The sequence below is a fragment of the Gymnoscopelus braueri genome (assembly GCF_963280865.1).
Source record: "Gymnoscopelus braueri genome assembly, chromosome: 15".
Classification (NCBI taxonomy): Eukaryota; Metazoa; Chordata; class Actinopteri; order Myctophiformes; family Myctophidae; genus Gymnoscopelus; species Gymnoscopelus braueri.
In genome coordinates, this window is record NC_137620.1 from 41,844,850 (window position 1) to 41,868,013 (window position 23,164).

The 23,164-nt window shown below is 41.1% G+C and overlaps 1 protein-coding gene across 1 annotated transcript in view; it reads left to right on the forward strand.

The window, feature by feature from the left end:
- The window catches only part of usp12b (ubiquitin specific peptidase 12b), a 37,330-nt gene extending 14,798 nt beyond the window's left edge, over positions 1-22,532 (forward strand). The window contains exons 4-10 of the mRNA XM_080451659.1: positions 988-1,117; positions 1,760-2,064; positions 3,333-3,409; positions 6,431-6,514; positions 9,435-9,632; positions 10,430-10,508; positions 17,165-22,532. Of these exons, the coding sequence (XP_080307785.1) occupies positions 988-1,117; positions 1,760-2,064; positions 3,333-3,409; positions 6,431-6,514; positions 9,435-9,632; positions 10,430-10,508; positions 17,165-17,266 (975 nt within the window). The 3' untranslated portion in view covers positions 17,267-22,532. The remainder of the gene's footprint in view (positions 1-987; positions 1,118-1,759; positions 2,065-3,332; positions 3,410-6,430; positions 6,515-9,434; positions 9,633-10,429; positions 10,509-17,164) is intronic.
- Positions 22,533-23,164: the final 632 nt, after the last annotated feature.

Here is a 23,164-nt window from a genome sequence, read left to right on the forward strand (position 1 = left end):
AAAAAAAATATTTTTCAGGGTGAACTGTCCCTTTAAGCCTCAAAGTTGACCTTCCTGAAGGCAGCAACCTATACTGCACTTTTGTTAACCCATTAACACCTGAGGCGATTCTTTAAAAAAAATCTAAATCCTAACAGTTTTTGGAAAAAAATCAAAAAAATATTTTTTCACGATTTTTCAAAAATAGCAGATCTACAAGCTCATAGCGCGGCACTCGGTGCCGCGCTATGAGCTTGTATATCTGCTATTTTTGAATAGCCAATGAAATCTAAAGTGACACAGATGCGTTCCAGGTATTAATGGGTTAAATCAACAAAAAACGTTGCCCAAAGACAATAGATTATTGTTACGTCACGGCCATCTGGAAAGTACACCTGTTCACTGTGGGTGGGTGTGTGTGTGTGTGTGTACTTGTAATTACTCTACTTGTGAGGGCCAAATGTCCCCACAAGTATAGTAGAATCTGAGAAACCTTTATAGACATAGTGAGGACAATTCTCCTGGTCCTCACCAGGAGAAATGGTTATTTTATGGTTAAAAAGGATGTGGGGAGTTAGGCTTACAATTAACTCATTCACTGCCAGAACTTTATTTTTTTTGCGTTTGCCCACTGCCAGAGATTTGTCATTGAAAAAAAAAAGTACTCAGGAGCCGAGATACAAAATGTTTAAGTTTTAAGTTAACAAGGAAGTGGATGGGAGTCTAGATCTTCAAAAAATCATATCTCCTTGGTCTTTGGGTTAAAAAATTATTATTATTATTATTTGTTTTTTAAAGTTGTTTTAGTCGTTCTTGGCAGGGAATGAGTTAAGGAAAAGATTCAGGGAAGAAATAGCAGATCTAAAAGCTCACAACGTGTCGCACTGTGACACGTTGTGAGCTTGTAGATCTGCTATTTTTTTCGGCAATTTTTCAATGCCATCGTAACATTTGTATGTCCTCACAAGTATGGCAATAAACGTGTGTGTGTGTGTGTGTGTGTGCCAGGTGCAGCCTCGTCGTAAGGAGTCCCTGCTCACCTGTCTGGCTGACCTGTTCAACAGCATCGCCACGCAGAAGAAGAAAGTTGGCGTCATCCCTCCTAAGAAGTTCATCTCACGCCTGAGGAAAGAAAATGGTAAAAAAAAATGTCTTCAAAGATAGTCAAATGAGACTTTGCCCTCAATGCCCTCTATATACCCGCATATCTGACTAAATACCTCCAAAAGGTTAGCGACACCCACAGCCACAATACCAGAGGGAGCGAAAACAACGATCTGGTACCACCCACCCATAAAACAAACATGGGTAAATTCTCCTTCTACAGCACTGCCACCCAGGTGTGTAATAGCCTGACCCCATCCCTCGAAAAAAAAAAAGTAGATCGCTGGCAGACCCCTTTAAAACAACCCTGAAAATTCACCTTTCAGGAGGTGTGGCACACACCATGCGTTTATTTGAAGCAGATAAATGCTCGAGACAGATGCTGCTTTTCCCCCTCTGTCCAATCGTGTGAGTCGAAGGTGGCTATTGGCTACAGGGAGCTACTCCATTTTTTAGATGGCTGCAAAAAACTGTCGGCCGCGCACAACCTGAGTTTAACAGAGGGCAACCATATTTTGGTGTGACCGCGCCCTTAAGTGATTTTTATCTAATTTAGCTGGGGAGCCCGCTTTGAGAACCACTTACATGCTTGTTCTGTCAACCCTTTACTCATCTCCCTCTCCTTCTCTCTCCATATTAATCTCTCTCTCTCTCTCTGTCTGTCTCTCTCTCTCAGAACTCTTTGATAACTACATGCAGCAGGACGCTCACGAGTTCCTCAACTACCTCCTGAACACCATCGCTGACCTCCTGCAGGAGGAGAAGGGCCAGGAGAGACAGCAGAATGGCAAGCTGCTGCAGAACGGAGGGAGCGGAGGAGGTGGAGGAGGAGGTGGGACAGGAGGAGGAGGGACAGGAGGAGAGGAAGGAGAAGGAGGAGGAGGAGGAAAGGAGACGCAGCACCAGCAGCAGCAGACATGGGTTCACGAGATCTTTCAGGGGACGCTGACCAATGAGACTCGATGCCTCAACTGTGAAGCTGTGAGTAGTGGTGGGAAAAAAGGTTCATTTCAGTGATCGAACAATTTCGCTCACGTTCGCGGCAATGATTCGTTCAAATGATTCGTTCAGTAGCGCTATTTTCTAGTGTTCAAAATTTACTTCAGTGAAAGTGCAAAAGTATTGGCATCAAAATAAACTTAAAGTACCAAAAGTAAAAGTACTAACATATTTGAAAATAGCCGGCGCGACGCGTTGTGAGCTTGTAGATCTGCTATTTTCAAATAGCCTAGGTATAAAATAGGGCTAAAGTGTTTAATGTATGTTTTATAATGTGTGTAAAACACCATCGCGGGAGTTTTTTTTTTTTTTGTCGTGCGTGAACGTAACCGTTTCAGAAAGTGAACGAGCTCGTTCACGTTTTTAGGCAAATTAACTAGTTCTTTTGAACGAATCGATCGTGAACGACACATCACTAGCCGAAAGGCATGGCGAGAGTATGTTTTACCCCGTCCGTCCGTCAGTGTGTCCGTCCGTCCGTCCTTCTGTCTGTGACCAACTAATCTCCGCCACCGTTGGCCCGGTCGCTGTGAAACTGCACACACACACACACTCCCTGGATGCCACAGCAGAACCTCTGCACCACATTTTTCAGATTAGCCTGTCATAGCGCCACCATGAGGCCGACCTTTGCAAAACCCATTTTTGGATATTACTACATCCTACAGATTTTGTCCCAAAAAAACACACAAATCGGTACGCAGTATCTCTATGGTCATGTGATCAACACGGATCTGTCCGATTTTCCATATTCCATCCTCATTGGCTAAGGTTGGCTTCCAAAGTTTGTAGGATTGGTCCGTTTTGAACAAAATGCCTCAAAGCATGCGCTTTCCGTGAAATTTCACACGCACATTCCCACTAGGCAGAGGAAGATCTACAAGCTCATAGCGCGTCACTTCGTGCCGCGCTATGAGCTTGTAGATCTGCTATTTTTGAAAAATTGTGAAAATGTGCACACATTTTGCACAAAATGTTTTTTAGATGGGGATCCGCAGCCATATACTGTACATATCATTTTGGGGGTCCTTGACATGAAAAAAGTTTTGAGAACCACTGGGTTCATTGATTCTTTGGTATATAATGCTTTTATAAAACCTGCACTTCTCGATGATTATTCAATTAATCAAAAGGGTAATCGATAGAATTAATCGCTATGAAAATAATCAGTAGTTGCAGCCCTAAGCGCTTGTGTCCCTTTTTGAAGGAGCTAGTGAGTGACCTTGTGCGTGTTTCCCTATATGTCGCAGGTGAGCAGTAAAGACGAGGACTTCCTGGATCTGTCTGTAGACGTGGAGCAGAACACCTCCATCACACACTGTCTCAGGTGAGCTCTACTAGCATCACGAGAGTCCCTCTTTTCTGGGTGTTTCGACCTTGGATGGGCGTGGTTTTGAGGTTAGGCATAGTTTCTGTGAGGTTAAAGGTTTAATGACATTCACTTTTACACCACATTCAAAGTCTTTGTCCTGGTCCTTCAAAAGTGTACAAAAAGTTTTAAGTGAAAATTCCATTCCAGTGATCAATGGCAGGTGTTTTTCTCTCACATTTCTAAAGCCTTTTCAACTGCAATGAAAAAAGAAATCTTTGCCTGCGGGTGTCGCTGGTGAGGGATTTTGCCTGTCAATCATCGCCTCTGCTCCGCCCCCCCCAAAGGAAAGGATAGGGGAGGGGAGGGGCGAGGAGGAGAGTGGGCGGGATTATTCGACAGTGACCTCACTGTCGAAGGGCCAAGCTCAGATTACTTTTCAGCCTAATTATTCAGAAAACCCCAGACCACAGAAAATCCACTGAATGTTTTAAGTTCAGGTTTTTTGGGTGTAATTGAGGTCATAAAACCCCAAATAAAACATTGAAAATAAAAAAAGTGAAAATGAATGTCATGATACCTTTAAGCTTGGGCTTGTAGATCAACTATTTTCAAAAAGTCGAATTGTGTATATAGGGCTGAAGCGGCTAATGTATGTTTTGTAATAATAAAATCTACAAAAAAAATCTAGTAAGTAAAGTTTTCAAATAAATGTAGTGGAGTCAAAAGTACAATATTTGCCTCTGAGATGTAGTGGAGTAAAAGCATTGAAAATTGGAAATACTCCAGTAAAGAAAAAAAATTGCTCAAAATGTTACTTAAGTACAGTACTTGAGTACATGCACTTAGTTACTTTCCATCACTGTTTGAGGCAGTTTGTGGGGATTTTGTTGGCCTATTTTTCCCTGCCCTTTCCTGTCCTCTCCTGTCTATATCGTATCATATTGATAATATTCTATCAGTCCAGGACGTATAGGTACAGTACAGGTACTGGATGCTTCTATCAGGTACATGCTATAACCTTACAGTGGTGTATTTGCTGATACTGTTATCAGATGTCAGATAAAGTCATGTCATTCCCCCAAATCCAAGAGTTCAGAACAAAATGGACGATCTACAATAATCCAATATGTACCTTTTACCAGGAGTCATATTACCAGAACCTTGATTCTTTGAATTAGTGGATAATTGTAGAGCCCGTACCGACGCCACATTTGTGTTTCCGATGCCGATCCTGATTTTGGAGAGTCCTAGACCAGTGGTTCGCAACCTTTTCAGGCCGTAACCCCCAAAATAATCATATTTGAACTGGGGACCCCCCCAAAATGATCATATTTGAACTGGGGACCCCCCCAAAATGATCATATTTGAACTGAAGCACCCCCCCAAATGATCATATTTGAACTGGGGACCCCCCAAAATAATCATATTTGAACTGTAGACCCCCCACCCTGACAAGCACTTGGAATTGTAGGAGTTGAGGCATTACATTCAGTTTGACTCTGTTCCACAGATAAATATTGTGAAAGCTTGTAGATCAGCTATTTTCAAAACTGTTCCCTCCTTCTTATAATATTTGACAGTTTGGTCAATGTTTAACCAGTTTTTATAGTATAGTTTGGTGATCACTTTTGATGCAGTAATGTTTTATTTTTATTTAATTTAATTTATTTTTTTAGGTGTCAAAAAGGTCTTAATAGTCCTTACATGTGTCACCTTACTGTAATCTGGGGACCCCCCTGGGGGTCCCCCCGACCCACAGGTTGAGAACCGCTGTCCTAGACCACCGATTACTGATGTTTTGGCAAAGAACTAAGTCTTGAAAGCAATTTGGAAAATAATTAACGATTGACATCGCTTTTAAATAGCGAACGCATTTTTGGAAACATTTTAACAACACAAAAAAACAGGGTCCCTGGCACAAAATATTTTCAGATGGGGCCGTCAGCCTCCAAACACATGAATTTGGGGGTCCTTGACAGGAAAATGTTTGAGAACCACTTATCTGAAACTTTTAATTGCTGTTTGAAGAGAAACTTTTAAACTGATTGCTACACACAACACATTGGAAAATGTCATGTCAGGTTGTTGTCGCGTCGTCTTCCTCCTCAGAACAGTGTGACATTTTTCCCTTTTAAACATTTCAGAAGAATGTCAGAAGAAGGCCAGGACTGTTGACTGTTTCATTAATAAAAGAATGCCAGCGCTCACAGTCATTTCCATCCAGTATTTATTTATTTGTTCAGATAGGCATGGGTAGCACATGTGCCTACCTGAATACCAAAAAAAAGTATCTGAAGGACACTTAAAAACTGCATTCTGCAGTTTTTATTGAAATCTTCTGAGACGTGGCCCCGGTAAACAGACTGTTAACTCGTGACTGAGTTCTCACATTCTTTCAAGTTTGTTTGTGCGTGTGTTTCACCCTAAGGATCTCAGTAACACAGAGAACATTGGGTCTCATTCACTAAGCTCGTTTCCGCTCATATTTTGTACTTAGCATATACACGCTTTTCCATGTTCAGAGTCTGATTCATCGATCTTTTTCTGTCCTTGAATTGTGGTGGATGTCCGCTCAAACTCACGTCTGCTCGGAGCCAGACTTACATTGGACCAAAGCTTGCCTATGTCATTAGAATGCCATTCTTCATGCAAAATCAATTACAATAGTGCCAAATCTCAAATAAAATATTCATGTGCCCAATATTTATAGTCAACACATAAAAAAATAGATAAAAGATGTCAAACGATCTATTGCTTGTATGCATCTATTGCTTCCATAGCTAGAAGAAGACCTTTCCAGGTCGAAACGTTGGTTTTCATTTAGATAAATCCTGCATCGTGGCTACGAGTGTACTGCCTTTTCTTTACTTTTATACTTGGATTCATATTATAGACATCATGCAAATTCAACCGATTTTTTTTTATTTTCAGTTGACTCATTGGCGCGAAGGGTATCACTCGATCGGAGCACCTCTAGTTATTGTGTTGTACAGGGGCTTCAGTAACACATATGTGGTGTATGTGTGTGTGTTGCAGGGGCTTCAGCAACACAGAGACTTTGTGTAGTGAATACAAGTACTACTGTGAGCAGTGTCGTAGCAAACAGGAAGCACAGAAAAGGTAAGACCATTTACCAGTGGCGGTCCTTGTACCTGCTGGACAAACTCAAAGTGACACACACACACACACACACACACACACACACACACACACACACACACACACACACACACACACACACACACACACACACACACACACACACACACACACACACACACACACACACACACACACACACACACACACACACACACTTACACTTTCCATGGCGCACATGCAATGCAATGTTGTAAATTATTCATTAATCTGACAATAATTGTCCAGATTATCTATCCAATTCATTTAGACCAGTGTTTCCTAAACACTTGGTCTAGACCCATGTTTGCGTCACGGCCCCATTTTTATCGGTCACCATAGCCCTTTCTTTTGGGGTTTACTTTCTTTTTCGAATTCCATAAATAAATATCCCGTCACAACCCGTCGCGATGCGACACGTTGTGAGCTTGTAAATCTACTATTTTCACTCGTTTGGGTCCCGGGGGGAGACATCACATTTCTCCTTTGGGTATCAAGCTAAAAAGTTTGTGAACCACTGATTTAGACCATAAAAAAACATAAAATAAGGCAATAATGTACAAAATGATGTTAATTATCCAGTAGTCAAAAACATGACCATACAAGACAATATAATGTTGCTGTCAGGGAAGAAACCTCCTTATTTCAACGGTTTATGTTTTGTTGTAAAGTTTTGTCACACAAAAGAAGTGAAAATAGCAGATCTACTCAACAGAAGCTCAAAACGCATCACGATGCGCGACGCATTGTGAGCTTGTACATCTGCTATTTTCACTACTAAAAAAGGAGCGGTTTTGGACGTACAAGGTTTCCACCCGACAGCGACAATATATTATAAGATATTATATATATATATATATATATAAAATAAGAAAATATGGAACCTCTCAGCCCATGAGATTGTAGAGAGAGAGAGAGAGAACGTTGGAATAGTGAATCACCTGCTTCCATTGACCACTGAGTTGTGAGGTAGTTGAGCTTCCACACAGAATGTTATGCTTGCTCATAATGTACATACACAGCCATTAGGGAATATGCAGGATATGAACCAGGCTTATGAAAGCCTTCATGCTTATTATATAGCCTCACAAGGATATGAGCTGGCATCCACAATTCACCAAGCAGGAAGGCAACTATTATTACCCATCTCCCTTGCCCGTATACATACCAACACACATGCACGGGCACACACACACACACACACACACACACGTACACACACACGTTTGTATTGCTAATGCCATTTTTATTTTGCCATTTTTAACAGTAAATATTTTATATTGTCTCTGTCGGGTGGAAACCTCATATGTCCAAAGCTGTCACTTTTCAGGATTAAATTAAAAAAAAGTAGCAGATCTAGCAGAAAAAGTAGCAGATCTACAAGCTCAAAACGCGTCGCTTCGCGCCGCGTTTCGAGCTTGTAGATCTGCTACTTTTGATGCTTTTGTGTGACGCTGTAGTATGATCAAGTAGGGCGTTAATTTATGAAAAAAAAACACAAAAAGTTAGAATTTAGAGAAAAGAGGTTTCTGGTCCGACAGCGACAATATCAATATTTCCGGTGGCCGACACAGGCACACACAACTATGTGTTAATCAGGCATAACTCTTAGCCCTAACCCCTCTAAACCTAACCTCTAAATACCTAAACCTTAATGTTTTCCTAACGGTAAGCCTAACTCCCCACATCTTTATTTTTTAACCATAAAACCTCAAGTTCTATTAGACCTGTGGGAACGTTTTTCCCATCTCATGTACATGTACAGTGACGCACGCACGCACGCACGCACGCACGCACGCACGCACGCACGCACGCACGCACGCACGCACGCACGCACGCACGCACGCACGCACGCCATTTGAAAAGAAACCTTTTCCATCTGCTGTTACCACAGCAACCAATGTACTCCTTCCCGCTGCGTGCTGAGAGGTGTATCATTATTACTGCAGCGTGTTTTTTCAACTTTAGACCAGGAAGGATTCAAAATAACATGCACACACCTGCATATGATGCTAACCATTCAAAATAACCTGCACACACTTTTACTTTTTGTGTTTTTCAATAAATTCATGTCCTACTTGATCATACTACATCGTTACACAAAAGCGTCACAAATAGCAGATCCACAAACTCGAAAGGCCGGCGCGAATGACCTAAAAGATGTCAGCCGTTCTTTTATGTTTGTTTTGAGTTTAGGTATGGAGCAGAGATCTTTAAATGCCTAAATTGTTAACTTTGTTTCTCTCTTTTTCTCTCTGTCTCTCTCTGCCTGTCTTTCTCTGTCTCTCTCTCTCTCTTTCTCTCTGTCTCTCTGTCTCTCTCTCTATCTCTCTCTCTCTCTCTGCGCCTGTCTTTCTCTGTCTCTCTCTCTTTCTCTCTTTCTCTCTCTCTCTCTCTTTCTCTCTTTCTCTCTGTCTCTCTGTCTCTCTCTGTCTGTCTTTCTCTGTCTCTCTTTGTCTCTGTCTCTCTCTCTCTGTCTCTCTCTGCCTGTCTTTCTCTGTCTCTCTCTCTCTCTCTCTCTTTCTCTCTGTCTCTCTGTCTCTTTCTCTATCTCTTTCTCTCTGCGGCCTGTCTTTCTCTGTCTCTGTCTCTCTTTCTCTCTCTCTGTCTCTCTCTGTCTGTCTTTCTCTGTCTCTCTGTCTCTCTTTGTCTCTGTCTCTCTCTCTCTCTCTCTCTGTCTCTCTCTGTCTCTCTCTGCCTGTCTTTATCTCTCTCTCTCTCTCTCTCTCTCTCTCTCTCTCTCTCTCTCTCTCTCTCTCTCTCTCTCTCTCTCTCTTTCTCTTTCTCTCTCTGTCTGTCTGTCTGTCTGTCTGTCTTTCTCTGTCTGTCTGTCTGTCTTTCTCTGTCTGTCTTTGTCTCTCTCTCTGTCTGTCTGTCTCTCTCTCTCTCCGTCTCTCCACAGGATGCGAGTGAAGAAGCTGCCCATGATCCTGGCCCTGCACCTGAAGAGGTTCAAGTACATGGACCAGCTGCACCGCTACACCAAGCTGTCCTACCGGGTGGTCTTCCCCCTGGAGCTGCGGCTCTTCAACACGTCCGGAGACGCCACCAACCCCGACCGCATGTACGACCTGGTGGCCGTGGTGGTGCACTGTGGAAGGTAGGGGTGTGGAAATGATCGATTCATTCATCCATTAATAGTTGATAACCTGTTCGTTCAATTAATCGATTCATTGATAAGCAGCTGCTTATCAATAAAACACTAGTGTTTTATAGGACCCAAAAGGAACATTCTCACAGAAAATGAGTGCAGAAACAAAATTGCCTTGATGTAACAATCGTCAACGAGCATCATCAGCTCGCTTGTTATACGCCGTTGAAAATAGCATGTCTCGCCAAAAATACGTAGTAAAACACAGGAGCCGAGATACAGAATATTTCCGAAATACTTTAACCAGGAAGTGAATGGAGCAGTAAATCTTCGGATCACGTTATCTCCTGGTTCGGTGTAAAAAAAAAAAGCAGAATCCGGAGGAAAGACTTAAGGATTACTGTGATTATGGTAAACTCACATTTGATATCACACACACCATACCTGTAACTTTCACTAGCCAAAAAAGAAAGAAAAGTGTTCAAAATAAATAAAAAACGTTTTAAATTTTCTTTGTTCAATTAATTGAAAATCGATTAAATGTAATCGAGTAAATTCTTAAAGGCAGTTAATCTATTATAGATTAATTGTTAACATCCCTAGTGGAAGGTGTGTATGTCATCGGTTGATTCTCAAAGTGGAGTGTGGGGAAGAAATAAAATGAAAAATGGCATGAAGGAAAAATGGTCAAAGCTTTGATAGTATACATTGTACATCATATACTGTACTCTGTGTGTGTGTGTGTGTGTGTGTGTGTGTGTGTGTGTGTGTGTGTGTGTGTGTGTGTGTGTGTGTGTGTGTTGCAGTGGTCCTAACCGTGGTCATTACATCACCATCGTAAAGAGTCACGGCTTCTGGCTGCTGTTTGACGATGACATCGTAGAGGTGAGCTGATTATGATCTACTCTTCAGTTTGACTAAAATAACTTCACTGGACGTTGTGATTATTTGGTTGTAGTGTTTATTTGTTTGTTTTTATCTACAAGAAACCTTGTATATCCATATTTTAACTTTTTGTGTTTTTTTCCCCCCCGTAAATTAACGTCCTACTTGATCATACTACAGTCCGCCTGTTCACGTCGTCTATTCGATCTAAAAAAAGGATTTGTGCGTCTCTAGAGCTGTCAGATGTGTGAAAAACAAACATACATACATATACACTGCAGCACAAGTCTGAAATAAAAAAAGAGAGGACTACCTGCGGTGCTCCAACTCTCTTTGGCCGGCTGTGCCGCACGTCGTCGTTTCAAAACGGAACAGAGCTCTGAAAGACGTGTCAATAGATTCTGACGTACACACACACACACACACACACACACACACACACACACACACACACACACACACACACACACACACACACACACACACACACACACACACACACACACACACACACACACACACACACACACACACACACACACACACACACACTTGTGGCCTTCAGCTACAGCCGTCGTCAACACATTGAATGCCGCGAGTGTCTGATTCTTTAGATTAGTCAGTTTCATTCAGTGGTGGAAAAAGTTCTCACATTTCTTACTTAAAGGGATACTTCACTTTCACATAAAATAAACATTAAAAAAAAATATTTAAAAAAAAAGAAAGTTATGGCAAAATCACGGCCCCCTCACACATTAGTAGGACACTCTAATGCGTGAGGGGGCCGTGATTTTTCCATGACTTTTTTCATTTATTTTTAATATTTTTTTAAAATGTTTATTTTATGTGAAAGTGAAGTATCCCTTTAAGTATCACTACTGCAATGTAGAAATACTCCGTTACAGGTAAAAGTACGGAATTCAAAATGTGCTTGAGTAAAAGTACAAAAGTATTGGTATCAAAATATACTTAAACTACCAAAAGTAGAAAGTACTCATCGTGAGGAATGTCCCATTTCACAAGTTTTCAAAATCTCTTGAAAATAGCAGATCTACAAGCTCACAATGCTAACCTAATCCAATTCACCTTGTGTAGCAGAACAAGCTAGATTAAAAACTTGATTAAAAGCCAAACAAGAAACATTAACAATAGGAGAGACACAAATAACACCCATAATTCAATGCTAATAAAAACATGTTTTAAGAAAATTATATGATGTCCATATAATAGCTCACAGACAAACTTAAAGAGACCACAGAGAACCTTAAATGATTCCACCAAGCGACTACCACGTTCCCGTTCATTTTTGCCCCTGCCAGGAATTCACTGCAGACCGAAGGAAAGGGATCTGTGGTGTTCCTCAGTGTTGTGTCTGGAATCTGGGCCTGGTGCTGACCCAAATACTTCCACCACTCCCCCCCCCTGAGTAATGAGGAGATTATTACAAATTAGAAATATGCCTGGGAGGGAGACGGAGGGGGGAGTAGGGGGACCATTAAAAGTCATGGGGAGAGAAATGAGGGGTGGAGAGAATATGAGTGAAGCTGGAGGGGGAGACATGTAAGAAGGAGGGTAGAGAGATTTACTTTGTTTTATTTTTTCATAAAAAGAATTTATAATAATGAAAAAATAAATACATGGAAAAAGTCATCAGAACTAGGGGACGGGATGCGTTTTCAATGAGTCTAACATGGTTAAAATTGAGTGTGAAGTTACAATGAGTCTATATAGGAGATGGGGTGGGTCTGTCTGAGAAAATGAATATCAAATATATAAATATTGAACCAAGCACTTTTTTTTCCCGTTTTTAAACTGGAGTGCACACAAACCCCAGAATGGAGGCTAAAATTACCCTAGAAGTGTTTTTAAAGTGAAATGCCTCTTTTTAAGAGGATGCAAGCAACTATTATCGTTTCTTTCTAGTAATTTCTTACTGTCTAGAAAGGTGCTTGGCTTCCATAAAGCCAAACAACATCTGACAACATTCCATCATCTGTGGAGGTCTACTGGCCTGACTGCCTGACTGGCTGAATGGCTTTTCCAGTTCCCATCTCGCTGGCACACACGGTAGCGTGTACTGTACACATGGCCTATTTTTTCATATGACGTTTCCACCCGACAGAGACATAGAGATACAGTACGCTACAGCAGTGATTCTCAACCGTTTCAATTTCAAGGACCCCCCAGTTTGATAACAGTGCTGTCAGGCTAGAAACCTCAGATCTCCATATTTCAGCGAAATATACACAATGTTTCTTTTTCGTAAATGAACGCCCTACTTCATCATACAAGAGTGTCGCACAAAAAAGTCGCGGAAATAGCAGATCTACAAGCTCACAACGTGTCTCATCGCGATGTGTTGTCGCGCATCAGCACATGCTTGTCTGCAAAGCATTGATGATGAGGCTTGCCTGGAAAGCCTTCCTTCTCGGGCTAAAGGCCAAACATACAACAGAGGTTCACCTCCTGGAAGAAGCCCTGAGGAGAATTTCACGGCTTCCAACATGATCCATCAGGCGTCAGTCACAGAGCTTTTTGAGAATCCCACATTTACCCTCATCATCATAGAGCTGCTCCAAGTCTACCTGGACTCTCTCTGGTGCCAACATGGTCTTTCAACTCTCTGGATGTTCTACTTTGATTCATGCTTCTAGAGAAGGCAACTGGATGTTGCACCTTGCATGCATCCAAGAGGGTTAGGGTTAGTTTTTTCCCCAAATCATAATTATTGTGTTTTTCATCCGATTGCCTCAAGTCAAGACCTATGATTTCCTCCGCACTGTTGAAATTTGACTGGTTTATTCAACTTTGTTACACCTTTACTGTTCCTGGTGACTGCCACTTTGACTGAAATGTATAGGTAAGACTATATCAAGTACATGGAAAACTCTCTCACTCACTCACTCACTCACTCACTCACACACACACACACACGCACGCACGCAGAGGCCCACTCTAGTGCCCACTCAAGGCCACTCCAGAAGCACTTCCACGAGCAGTGGAGGCGAGAAAATGTCGTAGCTTCAAAGCCTATTGTGGAGGTACACATAATTGGTCTTGCAGCAATCGCATGAAAAACACAATATTTTTTATTTTGAAAAAGTAGTGTTTTCTAATTGCAGAGCTTGACGTCAAGGCAAGTTTATGAGCTCAGAAAGCTGGATGGTTTGTTTGAGTTCAGAATGAATCTTGTGTCTCACTCAGCAATATCAGTGAAGTAGGGAGCTTAACCTTACTAAAACATTGACCAGCATTTCATGTCTCGCTCTGCAGTATCCAGATTCTTGATGTAGCTGTTATTAAGCTGTTGGCACTCTAATGTGTAACTTGTAATTTATACCCGACCACAAAACCAATGAATTGATTAATGCTGTATAATGCTTTCCCCATAAGCAAGTGAGCCACTCTGCTATTAAACATGTGATTGGCACTGGGCAGTTGCATTCACAGCGAGTGGTAGTGCTTGAGTACATTTGTTTAGGTACTTTTATTTTACTTGAGTTGTTCCCTTTTTTAATACTTTATACTATTACTCCACTACATCTCATAGGCAAATGTACTTTTTACTCCACTACAGTAAACTTTAGCTACTACGGTAGTTACTTTTTTTTTGATGATTATTATCACTAGGATGAACCACTTAAGCCTTATTTTATACTTGGTCTATTCGAATAGGCGATCCACAAGCTCGCAATGCATCGCGATGCGACGCATTGTGAGCTTGTAGATCGGCTATTTTCAAAAGAGTTCAACCATTTTATACAAATTTGAGTACTTTTACTTACATAGTATGTACATGAAGCATATTCTGATGTGAATACTTTTGCACTCTTACTGAACTTTTACTATTATATTAATCAAGTAAAATTTGAATACAGGACTTTTACTTGTAACAGTATTTGCGTCATGCGACTTAAGTATGTAGGGATTAAGTGGTTAATGGTTTCAGGGTTTGCCGTGGTGGGGTATCGTATCGTTGCTGAGTGAATGCAGCGGGACGCTCGGGTCTAACGCAGCCAAAACCGTCATGGCACACTGATGTTAACCCATTAAGACCTGGAACGCATCTGTGTCATTTCTTTTTTAGCTAAAAAGCATTATTTTACACTTTGGCTATTCAAAAATAGCAGATATACAAGCTCGTAGCGCGGCACCGAGTGCCGCGCTACGAGCTTGTAGATCTGCTATTTTTGAAAAATCGAGAACATTTGTACAAATCTTTAAATATATATATATTTTAAAGCAAACATTTGTAACTCAAATCCTTGCTTCTGGGGGTCCCTGGAACAAAATATTTTCAGATGGGGGTCTGTGGCCAAATACATACACATTTTGGGGTCCTTGACATGAAAAGGTTTTAGAGCCACTGACATGGCAACATCGTTTTTTTTTTTAAACTGTTGGGATTTAGAAGACATTTGTAGAATCGGAACCTCAGGCCTTAATGGGTTAAAACCTGATCCGTGGTCAGTGTGTTTTTCCACTACGATGGGACGCCGGCCCATTCCGGCATCTGTTGCGGTGGGCCGGGAGCTGCGGGACTTTCTTGAACCGGCGGATGATTCTGCTGCGCTGGCAAAGCACAGCAGGATCGAGTAGGGACGGATTAAACCCCCTCCGCGGTCCCCTAGGCCGTTCATCTTTTAGGGCCCCCTACCTTGGGCGCAGCACGCAATGACGCAAATGTCTTCTAAATCCTACAGTAACAGTTTTTTTGAAAAAACCCTATGTTGCTGTATCAGTGTTTCTCAAACTGTTTCATGTCAAGGACCACCAAAATGATACTGTATGTATTTGGCCGCGGACCCCCATCACAAAATATGTTGTTCCAGAGACCCCTAGAAGCAAAGATTTGAATTAAAAATGTTCACTTTGAAAAAATATATATATTCAAAGATTTGCACTCATTTTTATGATTTTCCCAAAATAGCGGATCTACAAGCTCGTAGCGCGGCACTCGGTGCCACTCTATGAGCTTGTATATCTGCTATCTTTGAATAGCCTAAAGCGATCTAAAATGACACAGATGCTTTCCCGGTTAATTATTGACACGTTTAATAATTTATAGCAAATTAAAAAAAAAAAAAAAAAACGTGGAAATAGCTGATCTACAAGCTTACAACACGTCGCGACCAAATCACCAAATTGTGATTTGGTGATTATGTAATAATAGTGACAGGCCTTGTCGCACCAACAATTCGCTGCTTGGAAAAATCCTGTGAATACAGAGGAGGGGCCCACATGTTTGATTAACCTATACATTTCAGTTTAGTAAATTGTTGACGACCTCTCGGCCCAGTTTCCCCCCAAAGGCCCCCCCTTGAGAGTCGAGGGCCCCTGGGCCCCGCCCCCCACCGGCCCAACGGCTAATCCGTCCTTGGGACTGAGCCGTCATCTTTTATTCGTCTTCCTTTTCCACGGTTGCCATGGAGTTTGGGTCTTTGTCCGATTTTTCTCAGCTATTTTTCTCAGTCATTTTTTTGTGCTTCAGAGTTTCAGGCTCTCTCTGTCCCTCGCTCATTATTTTACTTTCTTTCTCTCTTTCTTTCTTTCTTTCTTTCAAGACACACACACACACACACACACACACACACACACACACACACACACACACACACACACACACACACACACACACACACAGCCATTCACCTGCTGCCATCGAGACGTAATATAACAATACGTGACGAGCTATCCGTGACGAGCCATCATTGTCACACTACGCATAGTACAGCCCGTTTGACGTCTGATGCTGATGTTCTGTCATTGGCGTCACGTCAGCGTTTCATTTTGAGTACACACACACACACACACACACACACACACACACACACACACACACACACACACACACACACACACACACACGTGAAGGTATTGAAGGAGACGGCAAATATGATGCTTACAGAAGCCAATCATGACCAGGACTCCATCAAGGCCTCCACACAATCCCACTGAATTCTTTATAAATACTGTTGTCTATGTGGAATCTCACCGAATTCTTTGAATATTGTTGTCCATGTTTTTTGGGTCTGATACAGATCCTGATTTTGGAGTGTCTTGCACCACTGATTATAGAAGTTTTGACTGATATTTTGTTTAAAAAGTCAAGACAATTTGGTCTATGTTAGAGCAACCGATGCCAGATTTTTGGGTCTGAATCCGATCCCCATTTTGGGGTCCTAGACCACAGATTACAGATGTTTTGATCAATATTTATCTTTAAATCAATTGGAAAAAAATTAAGTTTCTATTTGAGAACATTGTAATTAAAAGTAAATATAAAATAAATACACAAACTGAAATTCCTTTTACTTTATTTTATGGGCTCTAGGGCTGCACGATTCTTGCTCAAATGTGAATCACGATTTTCCTCCATAAGAATTGAGATCACGATTCTCACACGATTCTCACACAATTCTCTTGTAAATATAAAAATATTTATATAATTATTTTTTTTTATTGAAAAAAATATCGTCATCATTTAAAATCGAGATCGCATAGGTGTCTGAATCGAGATCACGATCTTTTTTTCGATTAATCGTGCAGCACTAATGGGCTCTAGTCTATGTCATGGAACGTGTTTAATAAAAATGTGGAGTGTGTCTAATTTTCACTCTTTCATTCTCTTTCATCCCTCCTTTCTTCCTTTGCAGAAAATCGACGCCCAGGCGATCGAGGAGTTCTACGGGCTAACGTCGGACATTTCCAAGAACTCCGAGTCAGGTTACATCCTGTTCTACCAGTCCAGAGACTGAAAAAAAACTAACAAACAAAAAACAACAGCCGATCAATCGGGGAGCCCGAATGGACTGTCGCTCACTAAAGAGAGCGGGAGTGGGCTTAAAAGGCTGCCACAGGCTCCGCCCATCACGCCCATATAAGTATTCAGGCTTTATTTCCTGTAGGCGGGAGCTTTGCACTGGAACGCCACGCGGCTCGATCGCGATGTCGTGTGCTCAAAACGTTGAGATGGCCTCGGGAATGGCGATCATTCAGTCCTCCACACATGTATCCCACAATGCAGCACCTGAAACGTTCTTTGGGCAGGTCATTATAGGTGGCAATTTTTTTGTTTGTTTATTGACATTTTCCAAAATTGTGAAAATAGCCAAATCTGCAAGATCACAACGCGTTGTGAGCTTGCAGATCTGCCCATATTTTCCGCTATTTGTCGTACGCCAAAGTAATTTATATAGAGATTAAGTGGTTACCTTGAAAAAAGATGATAGCCTAAGAAAAGCAAAGCAAAGCAAATCCCTTTGTTTAAAGGTGAGACGGAGGCATTCTTCCTTAGTGAGGACGATTGATCGATTGATTGATCGATCGATTGATACGAAAATCTGAAACACATTAGTGCATGTGCCTCTGTCTGACCGAGGCAAGAAGTGCGACACGGGTTTCCTTACCAGTAAAAATGGATGTTATATTCCTCACTATAATTAACGTTGAGTTATACTGTACGTAGACTACATAAATGTATGATTTTTCGTGGGGCCCTGTGCACCGATGCACAGGGGGGCCAAGGAAGACTGAATGACGTCAACCCCACGAGCCTGGCACACACTGTACGCACATTGGTTCATTCTGAAAGGTAAACAAAAAAAAACAACTACAAAACACTGTGGGATTTGTCGAGGCAGAAGCATTTTTTTGGAAGCAAAGTATAGCCAATCAACCGTTGGAGACATAACGGTGGAAGCACAGCTATGGAGGGAACACACACGTACACCTTCTCTTAACATTCAACATAATCCTAATCAGCCTTTTTTTTTTGGTGTGTATTTTAACTATCTAAAAAAAAATTATTGCTTTCTGCAAACACCATAGAGGCATCTTTATTAGCTTTATGCTAACGACGAGTATGGTGGTTTGCTATGAAGTGGTGCTATTAACGATGAGCGGTTTAACACTTCACGTCACGATGGACTAAATGCAGTGTATTTGCCTGTGCATTGACCCGTGGAAAAGTAGTGTTACTATATATGCTAATACTGAGTAAGCGGGTAGTGAAATGGCCTTGCAATAAAAAAAGATTTAAGCAGCCGTTTTGAGTGCATTTCACTTTGTTTACCAACCAAAAAGCCTTTCCATGGATTAATGCAGAGGTTACTACACTGGCATAGGGCATTTGAAAAGCAAAGTGCTTACCAAATAGTGTTACTGGTGTTGTGCCATTACTGGTATCTCTGTCATATTTAGTGCCACAGCATTGAAACAAATATAATAACGATAACATTGAGGCCACGGTTTTGAAGGAAGAGTATAGCAATTACTTAACGAATGTACAACAGCAAAAATGGCAAACGTTTACTGGAAGGAGTATATATTGTAGGTCTGGACAGTAAGCAATTCCCTCTGTGCTGTTTGCTCTGAAAGGTTTGTGGCGATTGTCAGAACGTGCATATATTTATACTGTTTTTTTTTGCAAGACACACACATGCACTCACTCTCTTATTATTACACTTACTACTGGGTTGCAGGTCCTTGTCAAAGCCGTTTACCACACTGGCAGAACTTAACCGCTGCCATTGGGACGAACATAATAGTCCGCATAATACTTTTACATGCCGTCTGCGACAACCCACCATTGTCACACTACATACAGGCCATTTGAGTTGTGTTTTTATGTCTTCGTCCTGATGTTTTCGTCATGGGTGTCTCGTCGGCGTTTGATTTAGAGTTGTCAGATCCCCACCTCTACGTTATTCTCTCCTGCACTTATTTGAATCCGTTTGTATGGCAGCGTGGGGTGTTTTTTTTATTATCACTAGCCGCCTGATCGAGGTGGTCGACTAACGGTTGTTTTCAAACTTTTTTTTAACCCAGTAAGACCTGGAACGCATCTGTGTCACTTTAGATCTCTTTGGCTATTAAAAAATAGCAGATCTACAAGCTCATAGCGCGGCACCGAGTGCCGCGCTACGAGCTTGTAGATCTGCTATTTTTGAAAAATCGTGAATTTTTTTTTTTTTTATTATTTTCAAAAAACTGTTAGGATTTCGATTTTTTTAAAGAATCGCCTCAGGTCTTAATGGGTTAATTTCCAGGACCCCCATAACTCTGAGAGTGTATTAGTACACTCTCAGAGTTAACAGACCTGTAAGGGTCCATTTGGAAACCCCCTCAAGGAACCCTGAGGGTCCCGGGTCCCCAGTTTGAGAACCGCTGGCCATATCGGCCACTTTGGCAGGAAACTAGCTCCCTCCCCCTCGATCACTTGAACCCCAGCGTCCCTATTCTGGGAATGTCGTAATAGGCAAACATTCTGCGAAAATGGACAATTTTGTAGATCGCCTATTTTCGGTGAATAGGTTTTGTGTACAGGGGGAAAAAAAGTAGGAGGCCCACGTACAGACCCCTGGGGGGTCCCAGTCAATGACGTATATGGGGTTTAAGTGGTTAACTAGTCACAGCCTAACGGTTGAGAATTAACACGTTAGACTTCATGTTGTTTTTACGCACAATGAAACCAAACCTGTTTTTTTGTTTTTTTAATTGAGTGTTCTTTTGATTTGTTTTTATTTGTATTTTATTTTACTATGTGACACAATTCCAGTGAGTTAAATACACTTTCTGGACCTGCTCATTTATTTTAACCCAAGATAGCCTGGGTTGTGTGGAATTTTACTTATTGTGCGAAGTGACAACCCAAAGTCCAAAAGCTCCGCCCAACTGGGCCGGCCATGGTTTACAAACGATCCTCGCTCTAGGGCTAGAGGGAAAGCAAATGGAACCACTACCTGGTAGCCTCAAAGTGATTTATATTTTACAGTAGATGAGTGACGGATCAATTATTATTATTATTCTTTGAATGTAGAGCCTAATTTATACTTTGTCGTACAGCCATGTTTTTCCACTTTATTTCCGGCGAGTGACGCGGTCATATGACAAAGTATAATTTAGGTTGGTCTGCCATTGAAATGTACAGTAACATTAAATGTACAGTGAAATTAAATGAAATAGGGCTACGGCTTGAACCGTGCTATACCAGTGCTATACCAGAATTTGGGTGTCTCAATTCTCTGAAGTAGTTCCTTCTCCTGTCGAGTCAAATGGTATTTATGAAGCAGTTTCAACCAAATAATTATGTAACCGTTTTCCTCCAGTAATATTTCTTAAACACTTTCTTAAATATCCTGTAAATAAATCGTATAACATTTGGCTTCAAGTTTCTAAGTATATCTGTAATCTATCGGTTGAAGAAAAAGTTTTAACACACAAAATTTACATTCAGCGCAACATGCTGTTCACTACAGTGTGGTTGTCGGTAAGGAAAGGCTACTTTTAGATTGCTAAATTGAGACGCACCCATTACAGTTCACCTCCATGTACTGAGTTGAGGTTGGGTGGACTTCAATAAGTCACCGGAACCAAGGTCGCATGGAACTGTGGTCGCATGGTCCTTCTCTGTCCATGCTGCTCTTACAATGGTTTTAACCTGAACTAACAAACACAGAAAAACAAAAGTGAATCGACACCAAAACTGATTGCTGGCCTTGTCTTCCTGGCTGAATTTTTGGAGCTGGATAACTTGACTTAGGTGTAACATTATGTAGTGTAGGATACATATTCAGGCCCACGTGTACACTGCTAAAAGAAGTTGCGTTTAGATACTCAAACCGCTGTTTATGATTATTGTGAATGGTTGTTTTTAACTGTGGAATTCAGAGTTTGCGCCAAAAATGTCAGACAATGCAAAGAAAGAAAACAATGACTGAATAATATGTCTGCACATTAAGTTTGGGCCTGGCTATGTGTCCGTCATTCTGATTAATTGCAGTTTGAGATGACTTCCACTGACTGAAATAGGGCACTGTGGTTGTCAACCCAAAGACATCTCTTGGTTTTGGCTAGGACAAGGCTTCGGAAATAACATAAAATCTTTTGTTTGTTTTTAAGAAAATATAATTAATATTCTTGTGAATGTTTATGCCCCCCCCCCCCCCCTAATTTTACAAATTGTACAAGTCTACCATTCTCGAGTAGGCAGCTCACATTGTTATTGCGGGTTTAATTTTGGTTTAATTTTTGGGGGATATATGAGACGAGAGATGTCGATGTGTACATAAATACAGATGTTATTATTGGAATATAAAGAATTGCTTGCTTGAACTAATCACCACACTTGGATGAGCAAAAAAAAGCTGGTGGCCATGTATGCCTCAAAAACGTATTTCCCATTCAGTGAGTTAATACATTTGCCTGAAGGGCGGAATGGGAAAATTAAGATTTCCTCCGAGACTAAACTACCAATCTGGCATCCCAGATGATATAAATCTAGATACATGGAATAGTATAACAAGATCACAACACAATCCCCAATATTATAGTACATGTCTTCAGACTAAACATGGAGAAATCCCCCCCCCCCCTGAAAGAAATACAAGACCACTGTGCACTGGTTGTCCGGAGTGAACATTCAATGTGAATGTATGTTATAATGAAAAATTCTCACATTTTGAATTGATGTGTGAGGGTTCAAAAAAGTTGTGTCAGCTAAATCTTACATAGGACTTTTAATTATGTTCACGCTACTCCAGTCTCAGACTCACCGAGAATGTACATTAATTTGAAAGTGGGTGGTGTTGGGTGTGAAGCGATTAACTGCATTATTAACACAGTATGTCGCAGTGGGCTTTGGTCACCATTCTGCAAAGTGGGACTGGGGCAGATTGGCATTCCATAATATTTACTAATACCTTTTTTATGGGTAGTTTCAAGCCTACTTAGGTGCCGGGGCTGTGGGGTCACTGTTATGTTTTGAAAGTCAATATCCTATACTTCTCCATGAGTAACGACTATCTGATGTTGTAAACCCCACATCTCTGGTTCTCTAAGCAGGTTAAAACATATTTAAGAGTTATATATATTAATCGAAGTGAATCTGCCAGGTTAGTGCTGCACATACTGCTGTTTGAGAATTTCGAGGAGTGAATGTGGATACAGTTAAGTTTTGGAATCGTGGCAAGATCGAAATGGTCTCCAAACTGTCTCAAATAAAACACAAACTGGTATAAACATGGACATTTGATTTATTCTGTCTGCCATTCTAGCGTTCTGCTCCAGTATTTCTTGCAATATCTTGATGTGCCGTCTCTCCCTTTTCATTTATACTCTTGCTTCTTTAATTCTAGGTCAATTTGTACTTTATACATTCTGATAGAAGCCATCACACCAAATATACAAATTTGCCCTGGCCACTCGGGCCAATTAGGTGGTTGCAATTCGGCAACCTTGGCTGTGCATATTTTGTGAAGCCGGTGATGTAGATTATTCGCAAACACTAATACAAAAACTTAAAAAACCTCTGGAGAGGTACTGTTTTTTGTTTGGTTTGTAAGGAACCAAGGAACACAAGAAACCATATGGCAAGTAGCCTGTTCATAAGAGTGTTAGCCTGTAGTCTACCTGCAAATTTGGAGTGATAAAAGACTTTCAAATGTATACAAATCTTTTTTGAAAATAACAGATCTACAAGCTCACAATGCGTCGCAATCGGCCGAAATGTATATAGGGCTGAAGTGGTTAATGTATGTTTTGTAATAATAATCAAAAGCTACAGTAGTAGTAACTAGTAGTAGTAACTAGTAACTAAAGTTTTCAAATAAATGTAGTGGAGTAAAAGTAATGTGTAAGTCATTTGGATCCGAGAT